Source organism: Eretmochelys imbricata, chromosome 17 (genome assembly GCF_965152235.1).
Source record: "Eretmochelys imbricata isolate rEreImb1 chromosome 17, rEreImb1.hap1, whole genome shotgun sequence".
In the NCBI taxonomy this organism is placed as follows: Eukaryota; Metazoa; Chordata; order Testudines; family Cheloniidae; genus Eretmochelys; species Eretmochelys imbricata.
Genome location: NC_135588.1, coordinates 18,824,432 through 18,837,264, shown reverse-complemented (window position 1 = coordinate 18,837,264; position 12,833 = coordinate 18,824,432). Strand labels below are relative to the sequence as shown.

The following is a 12,833-nucleotide window of genomic DNA, read 5'->3' as shown; positions in this document are numbered from 1 at the left end:
CTCAATATACTTACAGGAAAAAACAGCCTGCTAACATTTTAAGGCACGACAAGAGAAAACAAGTTTCTTTATGAATATCCATTAAAAATATAGTCAAATACAAGCCAAATATTGGCCAAAGTTCTGCCACATCTATATTTTTGAATGGTAAGCACTTCTGATCACAAGTCACTGGTAACCTCAACAATCGATGATTTTACAAAAAAATCTAACATGCTATTTTGGTCCTCATCTCTCTCCTCAAGTTCAGAACGTAACCAGTCTTTGCTGCCTAAGTATCCAATCCTACTCCCACTGAAATGGGAATCTTTATACTGAATTTAATGGGAGATAGACTAAATTCTAAAGTTAGCCATTTAAAGTACTTAAGATACTGAAAACGGATTCTCCAGCGAAATCAAGATACAAAGCTAGAAAGTCAATTACCAACAAAAAAACCCCCAAACCCTTACTGATTAGCAAAATGATCAAAACCACCAACGTAAATGTTTGCTGCTTTGACCGTCAGATCTCGACTCTCACCTTAATAAAGACAACCCACACATTATTGTGTTTGTATAAAAGATATTTACTTCAATTATCACACCTAGGGTGCTAGTGAATAATAATAATAATACATCATGTGAGTTTCATACAGTGATATTGCTTCTCCATATCATATAGGGACCGTTGTACAGTGCTGAGAACAAACATTATATGGCTAACCAAACAAAGACAGAAGAAACAATGCCATTCTGCTGACGGAGGGAGTACTTCCCTGCTATTGCCAGCCACATAAACTTTTACTTTTATGTTTAAACAAATACCAAGAAATAAAATGTTACAAAAGATGAGTCACAGCAACACAACGTGGGCTTCTCAAAGCTACTTGTACAAAAAAAATGACACTTTTTTGGTCAATTGGTTCTTTGTGAGGATTTTTTTTTAAATTTGTGATTGTGAACATAACAAACAAGCTCTAAAAATGTCTAAGACTTAGTGCGTTACAGAAAAAATATAAAATACTGCTAAAAATGTAAGACACCACAATACACGGGGGTAAAACTGAGCTTATTATTTAAAAACAAAAAAGTTCTCAGGAAAAAGTACACCACTTTATCTGTCTGAGTTCATCTTGTGCTGTGTTAGTAGTCAGGGCATTCATTTCAAAAGTCTGCCCATTATCATGGCAAGTAGTTATTGCACAAATGCAAAGAGTTAATTTCTTAATAAAAATGAAAAGGGACATGAGGGAAACAATTTTAAAAAACAAAAGCACCCCCACTCCCAAACAAGTTAGTCTCAATTTACTTTGGATTTAACGTCCAAATTCACACACTTGACATTCTTGGAGCATTTACAGAGAGTGGGACAGACAGTGCCTGTTTTCTTAAAAGGAACAGCAGAAAACAGCTTTCAACACAGAAATGCATAGACTATTCTGATAGAAATGAAAACCTTTAGCAGAAATTACCTAATAGTTTAATGTAGGGCCTTTTCCCCCCTCTGCTAGAAGGAGAATGTCACGGCATTGGGAAAAATGTTATTTCTGAAAAATTAATCTGATGTTCTTAGTGGGATGTCCTCAAAACAAAAAAAACAAAAAAAAGGCAAAGTGCAAGTTTGCTTCCAATCCACAGAAGAGGTGATGCGCCATGCAACAATCACAGCTCCTTACATCTTTGCCTTCTGTAAGGCTCTTTTTTGCTGGGCCAGTGCTGGTTCAGTGCTTACTGATGGCCCTCGACATTGTCCCCCAAGCAGACACATTCCCCTCTCATATAAACAGGGCTATTTCTAAAGCAACATTTCAGTTGTTGTTTAAGCAGCTCTCTCTCTCTCTCTCTCTCTCTCTCGAACTGTTACCTACCCACAGAATGCTTGTCTTAATGTGTTTCTACATTGCAAAGAAACCAAACAACTCTGTCAGCACAGATACAAATTTACAACTAGTATTTTCATATTTCATACCAGGAAAAGTTGTTGCTGCACAAGATTGTTTTGACCAACTTCATGTGTAAGAAAAAATAGTTATGAATGCAGAAATCAAAACACGTGCCAACAAAGACGAACATCGTAGGAACCCAGTCTCTCTTGTTTTAAAGTAATACTCTTGAGCAGTTTGCAATGTACCTTGACAAAGGGATATTGCATCTTCATGAAATCTTAATAGAGGCTCTAGGAGGCTTAGGGTATTTTTTGTCTCTCTTTATATCGGAGTCTCTTCCCTCACAACTGAGTCTTTTTAATCTCAATACTAAATGGTTTTTAATATTTAAATACAAATATTTAGTAGACATTTATACAGAGTCCTTTTTAAGTGGATTACTCCAGAAAACACAACATATTGATATGGGTATTGATCAGTCAAGTTCATGCCAACCCATCCAATTCCCAGAATAGGTCAATTTTTCTAAACAGAACAGAATAGAATGAGTTTGGTGTGCTGGACCATCTATGTCCATGTAAGCAATAAAAAGTGATATGTATACTTCTGTTGTGTATATATAAAAATCTCTGAAAGGCATTTTAAAGTAATCTCACTAGAAATAGGAAAGACCAGAATTTTGTTTTGTTCTAATGATGAAAAACTTTTATATAATTAGACATATGTTGCTGTGTAAAGAGTGAGTTTTAGAAATAAACAAAGGCTAGCTAGTACTGACTGAGGAGGTAGGAGTGTGATGTAGAGGACAAAAACCCTATTCTTCACTAGTCCCAGTTAGACTGGAATGACCTTATGGCGTATCACCATTTGAAGATGATATGGCTAAGGAAGTTGAAATGAACACGATATGTGCATATTTTAAAGTTATGTAAGAACATGGTAAAAGTTAGCCATAGCTGGAGATCACATGGGTGCTTGACCAATCAAGTTTTTTAAATGCTCACTGAGAGACCATTAGTATGATTTTTGAGAGACTCTTGTTATGAGTGTAAGAGACATTGTTGCACAATGGTGAACTATTTATTCCAAAATTTCATCATGCAAATATTACCACTGTGAATATACTCTTCAGTCACCTGAATCCTCCTAGAGTAAAGCTTACATTTGCCTACATTGGGTGTACAGGGTGTTAGCTCCTAAATATAAAACTAGAACTTCTATTGCACAAAGCTTTAAATGCACGGTAGTATTGAGTGCTCTTTATCAAAGGGACCAGTAACCCAGGGCTACGGAAATGTGCCTTGACTGGTCTTTTTTTCGGAAATAAAAAGTAGGCTTTTGTGTGTGCTGAGGTCTAGGTCACTGAGTGCTAGGTCACTCTCGAGGAAGAGATGAAGAGAGAAGGCACCGTATCTTTCTGATTGCAGGGAGTTTGATAAATAGCACGTTTTATGAAAGACGTACAGGCTAAACACTGCTAGGAAATTGTGTGATAATATTGCTTAAACTAAAAACATTTCAAAATAATCTAAAAACATCCCCCCGCAAAGAACAAACAAACAAACAAACAAACAGGAAATCTGTGACCTTCTTCATTCCCAGGGAGGATGAAAAAGGAATGGAAGCCTCTTATGGAGGGGAAAGTGGGGAGAGACAAAACCCACCCGACAGCACAATATAGTCGTGTTGCTTATTCTTCACCTGCCCTCCTTTAAGCTAGTTTACCTAGAACACTTACTGTATATATTATACTCGCTATTCAGAGGTAACTAGGTGCTTTGGAAACACTTTTTTTTTAAAGCTAATTAATTTACACACAAATAATACATTAAAATAGCAGTAAGGGTCTAATGGAAACTAACAAAAGCCAGAGAAATGCAGAGTGAACCCTGACTGAGTACCACTCTTATAACACATGGAGATCTATTTTTTTTTTTTAGTCCCACATATGTAGGATTGGATTTATAAAGCCAGTTAAATGCTTAGTTTTTTAAAAATATATTGCTCCTTCAAAGTAATCAAAGTCCCGTGAGGAACTTACAATATGCAATTTCAATTAGATACACCTCAGGAGTAGAATTTTCAGCCTGCAAGGGCACCAGAGGTGAACTGCTGGTTTTGTCACTTGGTTTAGTTTACTGAAAAATTCTTCCTTTTTTAAAACCTACCAATATACAGAGTTTGCAAAATAAAAATCATTTTTGTAAAGGAGGGAATGCTGCTCCCTTTAACTGACCATACTGTATGTAGGCATAACAGCTCATATTGTACATGTAAGAGTGCTTAGTGCATGAGGTTCCCGATAGCCATTTCAGAGCAAAACTTATTTACACACAGTTACAGGGTGAGTTTAGGACGTGATTTCATCTTTAGTTCTAAATTATCTAGCTTTTGTACATTTCAGCCAGACCCTTGACATTACTTTTGTGTATTCTAAATGTGAACTTTTTATTTTTCATGTTAATTAAACCTGCATGGCCAAACAATCTGATCCCTCAAAAGCCTGCAGTCACTTTCTTGCAACGTGGATTTAGCCTAGCAAGTGGGAAAATGGCACTCTATGCATTAATATACACATTAGCATGTAAATAACATTTTTAAACCTGCCATCCACCCATGCCCCAAAGCATATAATTTACCTGATAGACTATAGCAATTCCTTACTGAGCCACTAAGGCCTAAATTGTAAATATGCTACATATTTAGGAACTTTTCCAAACAGGAATAGTGTAAGTACACATGTTTAAAAACTTTAAAAAATGCATATTATTGACCCGCACAGCTAGAAGGTGATAACACAATTAACATATTATTATTGTTACCAATAGAAAGATTGTGCTGTTGCAAACATTACCACAAAATTACACAGTAACTATGCAAAGAACTCCTGTCACCATTACTTCAGGAAATTCTTGGGATTCTTCTCCACTTTCTGTGGATCTTTGGATGAGTACTTTACTTGGTAGTACAAATATCTCCAAAAATAAAATGAACAGCCATAGATATGCCTCTGATGGATGGAGTGGGGGAAGTGGGGCAGCAGTTAGTATTTATGGTAGTTTCCTAATATAACTGTTTGTCATTTAACTTTTATATGGTCAGGGCTCACTTGACTGTTTCAGTTTAATAGAGAAACTGAACTGATACAGCAAAGTCACCAGATTTAGTAATAGAAAGAATCTAGAAAGAGCTCTAGATTGCGCTCTTGGACACGCATTATTTTGACTAAAGTCAATGAGAGTTGCATGCTTGTATGATGGCAAAACTTGTCCTTTGGCAAACATCGGTCAAAAAATAAAAGATTAAATAATCAGAGTATAATTTTAAAGTAGATATTGTTTCTTCTACACATTTTTGTGCCTGAACATGCTCATGAATGGTGATGAACTGACAACCCTGGTGACTCAAGTCCATTTTTTACCCACACAACAGGTTCAGCAGTGCACGGTTTCCCCTCTCCGTCAGCGTGCCTTGGGCCTGACATAGAAGGGGCGAGAAGGGTGTTTAGTCTCCATGGCCAATCAATTCTTGGCCTTTACAGAGGATGCTAATAAGGGTACCAATTAGTAAAAAGTTGTGTGGTTAATTTTTGGGATGTGAACACTTCTCTACGAGGAACTGACCTGAGACCAAATAATTTATTTCACATATGCCAAAGAACAAGGTGAAATTCATCACTGTGCTGAGGGTCATCACAAAACCAAAGCACCACTTAAGATATATTTTCAGGGCTTAACTGGGTTTTTAAGGACTACAGGAGCCTATAGTTGACCCTCCCCAAAGGAGGGTCTTTTAATCATTGTATATTAATAGGATATGGCATATTGCATTACACACAAAATTTAGCAGCTCAGATACTGGGGTGATAAAGGCCATAAAAGTAAGTACCTGGATACATATGGTAACAATGGATTTATTTTTCTTAAAGTCTATTGTTACATATATTTAATACATGGTTTATTCAATATTAACTATATTAAAGCCATAAAAATGAATAGGGAAGGAAAATAAAACAATTTTTGATGAATAATACATACCAAACTCTTATATAGTACTTTTCATCCATAGATCTCAAAGCACTTTACAAAAGAGGTCAGTATCACGATCCCCATTTTACTGATGGGGAAACTGAGGCACAGAGAGGCAGTGACTTGGCCATGGTCACCCCAATGACGGAGCCAAGAATGGAACCCTGCTCTCCCAGGTTCATGTTTATTTTCATTATTTAAAGTAATTTGGAGTTATATTTTAAGTTGTTTGGTACTTTTTGAAAATCTTGTATTTATACAGAATTTTTTACAGGCTCTTTAATTTAAAACTGTTTGATTATATGTATGACATGGAGGAAAACATGTTAGTGCTTGGCTAGAGGGACCACAGAAAGTGCCATGGAAACTGGAAGGCCTAGCATAATAGTAAATTAAACTGAATGCTGTGTTTTACACTTGTTATGTCTGTATAAGTTAACTGTGGGAGATCAGATATAAGCAGCCTGTCTTGTTAGGGGCTGAACAAATAATGAAGTCAAAGGAAAGACTTTCCATTGACTTCAATGGACAAAAGATTAGGCCTTAGACCAAGTGACACCTCTTGTTCCTCTCTCTCTCTCTTACGATCTCCACGAAATCCTCAGAATTAGAACCTATGGAACTCAAGTACCGTATATGGAGTGATTTTAAGACCCAGTATACATAGAGATATACCTGGGCTGTAATATAAGCAAGAGAGATGATTTAAAGAACTCACTTGCTTAAAAGAAAAGCAAAGATAGAAAAGAGAAGGAACAAATGGACCCTCCATCTGCATGTCAAAAATCTTTATGAATGTATTTATTTATTGTATTTGCAACGAATCACTTTGCTACATAACACTATTGATTTCTTAGCAACCCCGCTAAAGGCATTAGTCCGTATTACTAATGACATTTCAGTTTAAATGAGGAAGCTGTTTTGGATTTAAGTGCAAAAATGCATCTGAAACCAATTACTTTTTTGGTATTTTTATAATTTAAATATGGTCAAAATGTTTTTCCATTTCTAAACTACCAAGTTCTTGCCAAGAGCAATTTTTTTCATTTTATAGCAGAGTTCTAAAACCCTTGAAATTAGGGATTTTAAGATGGAAACTGACAGACCCTGGACTGCAGCATTGCTAGTGGGGACTGCTATTTTTTTTTTTATCATATTTATCACATTATTCTGTCAGATTTTCCCCTAACTCTAATTTATTTAAATTAATCAGCATTATAATTTCACTTGAGCTAACACTGGGATGACGCACTTTTCCTCTAGATCGCTGTTTTCACTTTTAAAAGATAGCAAAATGGTAATATTTTAAAATAATGAGGACTAGAGAATATTGCATAGAATTCTGTAGTGTTCATTAACCCCTTCTCTGTAGCGTCCCCACATGAAGGTTACGTGAAAAATTAATGCAAAAACCTCTTAGCTAATGAGAAAGGCATGCGATTTTTACTTTTAGAGATATCTTATTCTAGTAAAGAGCTTATTATTAAACAGCTCATTTGACAGATGATATGGATAGAACACACCAATGCAAGGCTCCTTAAGGAGTGACTCTACCCACAAAGTCTATTTATAAATTTTGCAGGAGTGCAAGCTAAACTAAAATGATTGAGTTCCATGGCATTCAATAGCTACTCTAACAAAAGAAAAAGGGTTTTGTTATCAGTAAGAAAATCTTGTGATTCCATGGATAAAGGAAATTGTATTTATAAAAATGGAACAATTATAATCAACAGTCATGCTTCATCCGCTCTCCATTAACACAATAATAAAAGAGACCATCACACTTAGTTAAATCTCAGTATTGTCCTCTCCTTTTTGCACTACCCATCCAGAGATAAAAATGACAGAATTTTACCTGAAGTATAAAAATATTGGTTAAAACAGCCTGAGGCCTATCCCTCCATTGCTTTAGAGAAAGTCTGAACTGTAAACAGAAACAAAGATTTTTAAAAAATACTTTTAAAGAACATAAAAATGGAAACAGTCTGCAGAAAACCTGTAATGCTAGAGACATATATGCATGTTCATCTATCTGGAAAAGTACTAAACAGCATGCCTTCAGCAAGTGCTCGCTTTTCAGTCTTTTTAACTCTATAAAACAACTATGCATAGAGAACAGCCCCACATGTTGAACATGCAGCACCTTAAACAACCTTTCACCTTTGTTACTCTCAACTAATCAATGACTGAAAAGCATTGAAGAGTCCAACTCTTTTTACATTACTTCTCCAGTAGCTCTTTATCAAGTAATGAAGACTAGGAGTGTAATACTAATTTTCCTAACAACATTAATTTCAAACATACTTCATTAGCATGAAGAAATATAGCTAAAAATCATTCACCACAGATGCAATTTAACCCTTTTTCAACCAGGGAGGTCTTGCCAATTTGGAAAACTAGTAAGGAAAAAAATCTCCAAACAGGAGAGTAAGGTAAGGTATCTGACAAAGAACTGTAACGTGATTCCTAATTGGAAGTCTGGAGTCATCCCAATGGCATTCTAATAGTTATACATACTTTTTACCTATGACATTATGCATGAAATGACAAAAGGAACTAAAGCATTAATAAAGTGCCAAAATATAGGAAATACCAAGAGCATTTTATCTGACTAATTTTATAATAAATACTGATGACAACCCTTGGCAGAATGGGGTGACTTATGAATGCTGTCTTCATTCAACAAAATTCTATGCATTGTAAGTGGTATAATGGAGTTTACAATTAACTGTTAGTGTTATAAAGGAAACACATCCTCTACAAGAGAGCTACAAATACGCTTTTTGAAAACTGACATAGCATTAACAAAAATAAGCAGACACTTTTGAGTGTTTGGCTCCTCTAATGTAATTAGCAGAAACCTGAAAACTACAAAACGAAAGAACAAAAAGGATACTTTTGAAGGCACTTAAGTATTGCTTATCAAGAAGAGAGATTAACCCTTAATGCTGCATTTGGGTTCATGCTGTAAATAAAATTTTGCTTTCAGTGACAGCTCTCAGTAAGCATTATTGAATGCAATAAAGACACACACTTATTCCACAAAAGGTCTGGGGACCTTAATTAAGCAAAATAATAAATAGAAGAAAAAAAAACACCCTACAAGCAAGCAAAATTTAATCACTTGACTGCATCAAGCACCCAGATCTCAACCTGATAGAAACAGAGGGTGGCAACGCATGGTAAATATATTGTTCTAAAGTAAACAAAGGAAACTGATTAAGTTAGAATGTAAGAAAATATCAAGAAAATATAAGAAAATTAGAAGTTCTGTCTCTTGGCTGAACTGAAGATGTTTATATTTTGTTATTACTCATGTTCAGGTACATATATTTGAATGGAACACACATTCATAAACAGAGTTGTATTTTATAAATCAAATCAAAACATTTGCTTGTAAGGAGACACTGTGGTGAACAGAAGATTTCTAATGGTAATGTTTTGATTTACCATGTCGTTTGCTCGAAGTTTTCTCAGCCAAACTTTATGTCCCTATAAAGAAGTCACAGTGATTCTAGATGGTGCGATCACATGTTCCAAATTTTGTCTTCGCTCACCACAGAAAGGGCCAGTTGCTGTCTCTGTTTATCAAATTTGAGTTGTGCACCACAAGCTAAATCTCTGGTTACCCAAGCAGGTAATTTGAAATGACTGTAACAGTAAAAACAGTTAAATAAATCTCTGCCTTTCAGCCTCCTAGAGCCTTCTTTTCGTGTTCATGAAAAGGCTATTTTTTTTTTTTAAAGTGTAGTGACTCTTAATTTGTGAAAACTTGAACTAAGTGCTGCTGTTGCACGTTGAGACTGTAAATGAAATACATAATTTCTAAAACATCATGCAAGAAATGTGGGTTCACATCGTACAGTCAAAGTCCTACTAGTTAATTAATACAAGCACACTGAGGTGTAATATTGGGAGCATACCTTTAAAATTGGAACTCCTCTCCCCACCCCCCAAAATCAAAAAAGTAATATTAATTAAACTTAAAAAGTAATGAATGCACCATTAAAGTGTCATCAAAAGATGCTGACCTAAGACAAAGGTTTCAATGATACACAATACGGTCAAAAAGTCTTCAATCAATAATATACAGTATGACAACTACATCTTGTAAATTATACCCAATACTGCCGGCAGTCTATCCCTCTAAAGAATATTTGCCCCCTTTCATCCCTTCCTAACAATCAGATAATAAAATACAGCACCTATAAATAAGCAAAAAAAAAATATATATATATATACCGAAATCATCTATTGTTAGTTTTAAAGATATGGCAATAAAGGAGTCTAAATTAGCAAACTTGTAGAAGCCATAACTGATAAAACAGCTTATTGAAAAAAGGTGGCAGTAATGCACTCTATGTGTGCACAAGTACATAAGAAAATACACAGACGTATAAAATTGCACGCACACACTCACGCACACACATCCTTCCACACACCTCTATGCTCACGCATATACATATAGACAACAGGAGGAGTCAGAGACAAGTGAGAATTTGATTTGTACTTTGATCAAAAGTTTTACGCTGTGCATAAAATAATCTGAAGGGCGGAATAGTCTGGACTGGGATTCAAGAGCATGAATATTTTGGTTTGGAGTTTGGGCTATTTACATCTTGGTCACAGCCCATCTGATACCTGCAACGTATTCTTTTTCTACACAAACAAACTTCCCACAAACTAAAACATTTAAATCAGTGCTTGTGGTGGGAAGAGAGTCAGTAAATGGCTACCTATTGGAGGAAGACATCTCTTCATCTGAGGCAGGCCCAATTCCTTCTTCGTGGTGTGTGACATCTGTTACACATGTAAATGAAACTTTAACTGATTTCAGGTTAGTTGAATGCTACAGGTTGTAAAATATGTCCCCAGAGCTGCAGGCTGAAATGTTACTGGCCAACTTTTTTCATTTCTCTTTCTTTAACAAAAAGGTACTAGATATACCACAATTCAAATGAAATGATCAAGTACATGCTATTCTAAGTTGTCTCCTAAACCTCCTGGATATGAGGTCTGATCAGCGTGCTCTGTGGTTAGAGGTTAAAAAGCAGATTATAAAATACCTAGATTCAGATTTTTTTTTTGTCCTGATTTGGCCTAAAATGGAGTGTATTAAACAAATTCTGGTCTGCAAAAGACCAGAATCAGTTAAAGCTATGAAACAATGTGCACTACGTGTCAATATTCTATTTCACTTACAAGAAAACACTAAGTCAGCTACCACAAATTAAGATATTTTCCTGATGTGACTTTTTTTGTTTTGTTAAAAAATATGTGGAGTAAATGTGTTTTTTTTTAATTCAAAGTTTCAAACAACACGATTCTTTTCTTTTCTTGAAAATATTTAGGAATCCAAACTAGTGTGTTTAGAGTCGGTTGACTGTGCAATCTCTTAGTGGCAACTGAACAGCTACAAAAAACTTTTTATTTTTCCTTTTTGAAAAATCTCCCCTTTTTTCCTGGTTTAAGAAGATAATAGTGTATTATCGCTCTGTAGCCATTAGATGGCAGATAAAAAGCCCCCTTTAAATATGTGGGTTTGATTTTTTTTTTTTTTATGTTTTTGTTTTTTTAAAGCCCACACCAAAGAGGAGGGCACAAGGCAAAGCTGTATGAGTTATTCCAGAAATTGTGGAAATCACTTAGGGCATTAATAAAAACACTTCAGGGTACAAAAAAGCTTGACCACACATTTCAGTTTTCTTCCTTGAAAACACAAACATAAATTGGGCTTAACGCTCCTTTTGTTTTCTATATGCACCTTGGCCTATGGCGTTTTTGCCCTGTGGCCTGCAGGGCGGTAAGTGCGCAACACAATAAAACCAGTAGAGGTCCAGTTTAACTTTCCCAGCTCTCTAGAGTTGGGTGAGTTTAATCTCAAAACTCCCATTCGACGGGCTCTTCTCGACTAGCGGCCTTCTCTAAACGGTGTATTATGTTGTTCAAGTTTGCTGCTTTCTTTTTCCTCAAGGTGTTGTCCCGCGTGTTCTTGGACCTTGCTGCCTCGGAAAAGCTGAATAAACTCTGAATAGAGTTGGCTTTCTGTGAGCCTGCAGCCAATGTGGAACTTGTACTTGGCACACTCAACATTTTCTCGGAACTTTCTTTTGACTTGAAGGAGCTCTCCCCTGTAAGGACTGAGGTGGAGGCAGCTGAGGTAGAGGCATCCTCTTCTGTAGCAGAGTTTGGCATTGTCTCCAGAGTTTCTCCTGAACTTTGAGACCCTGGCGGAGAACTCTGACGTGGTGCTTTGAGCCTACCCTCATCATCAGTATCCTCCAGGCTCTCCATTCCCAAATGGAAAGACTCTGTTTTCTCTGATGTTCTGGCATCTTGTGGTACCTCTTCCCCCGCTTCAAAAGCCAACTCTGCTTGCCCTCCCTGAGACTTTGTGGTTGCATTGCTGTACTCGTCCGCCTCCAGACCACTTTGCTTTCCTTCAGGTGGGCCTTCTGTGTCCACACCATCACAACTGTCTCCCTCAGAGCTGTGAACCGCCCTGCTGCTTCTGGCTGAAGGAGAGTCACTTGATCCAGCCTGGCTCTGACTTCCTGCTTGGATTTCTTCAATGAACAGCTCTCGACGGATGCGAGATCTAGAAGACACAATAACAGAACGATAAATTTGGTGCTAGCCATTCATAATCATAGACCACAGTAATATGGTCCAACTTACAAAGTCCATATCCATATAGAAACTCTCCCAAAGTGCAACAGGAAGAGAAAGGGGATGTCTGGATCTGGGTTTTGATTTGCACCCCATTTTTACTTTGGGTAATACTCACAACATGCCAAAATTTAAGAGATTTAAAGAGAAGTTGATCCAATAAAAGATATTACCTCACTCACTCTGTCTCTCTAATATCCTGGAACCAACACGGCTACAACACCACTGCATATATAATTGTTGTAGATCTGATTCCTTCCGACTGTTCA

The 12,833-nt window shown here is 36.4% G+C and overlaps 1 protein-coding gene across 3 annotated transcripts in view; it reads right to left on the bottom strand.

The window, feature by feature from the left end:
- Nucleotides 1-12,833, bottom strand: part of CUX1 (cut like homeobox 1) — a 398,353-nt gene that overhangs the window by 46,508 nt on the left and 339,012 nt on the right. For 2 of the 3 annotated variants that reach the window (XM_077836868.1, XM_077836869.1), the window contains one exon: nt 545-12,493. The exons of the other annotated variant lie outside the window; for it this stretch is intronic. In XM_077836868.1, the coding sequence (XP_077692994.1) occupies nt 11,776-12,493 (718 nt within the window). In that variant the 3' untranslated portion in view covers nt 545-11,775. Of the gene's footprint in view, nt 1-544; nt 12,494-12,833 lie in introns of those variants that run through there. 3 annotated transcript variants of the gene reach the window in all.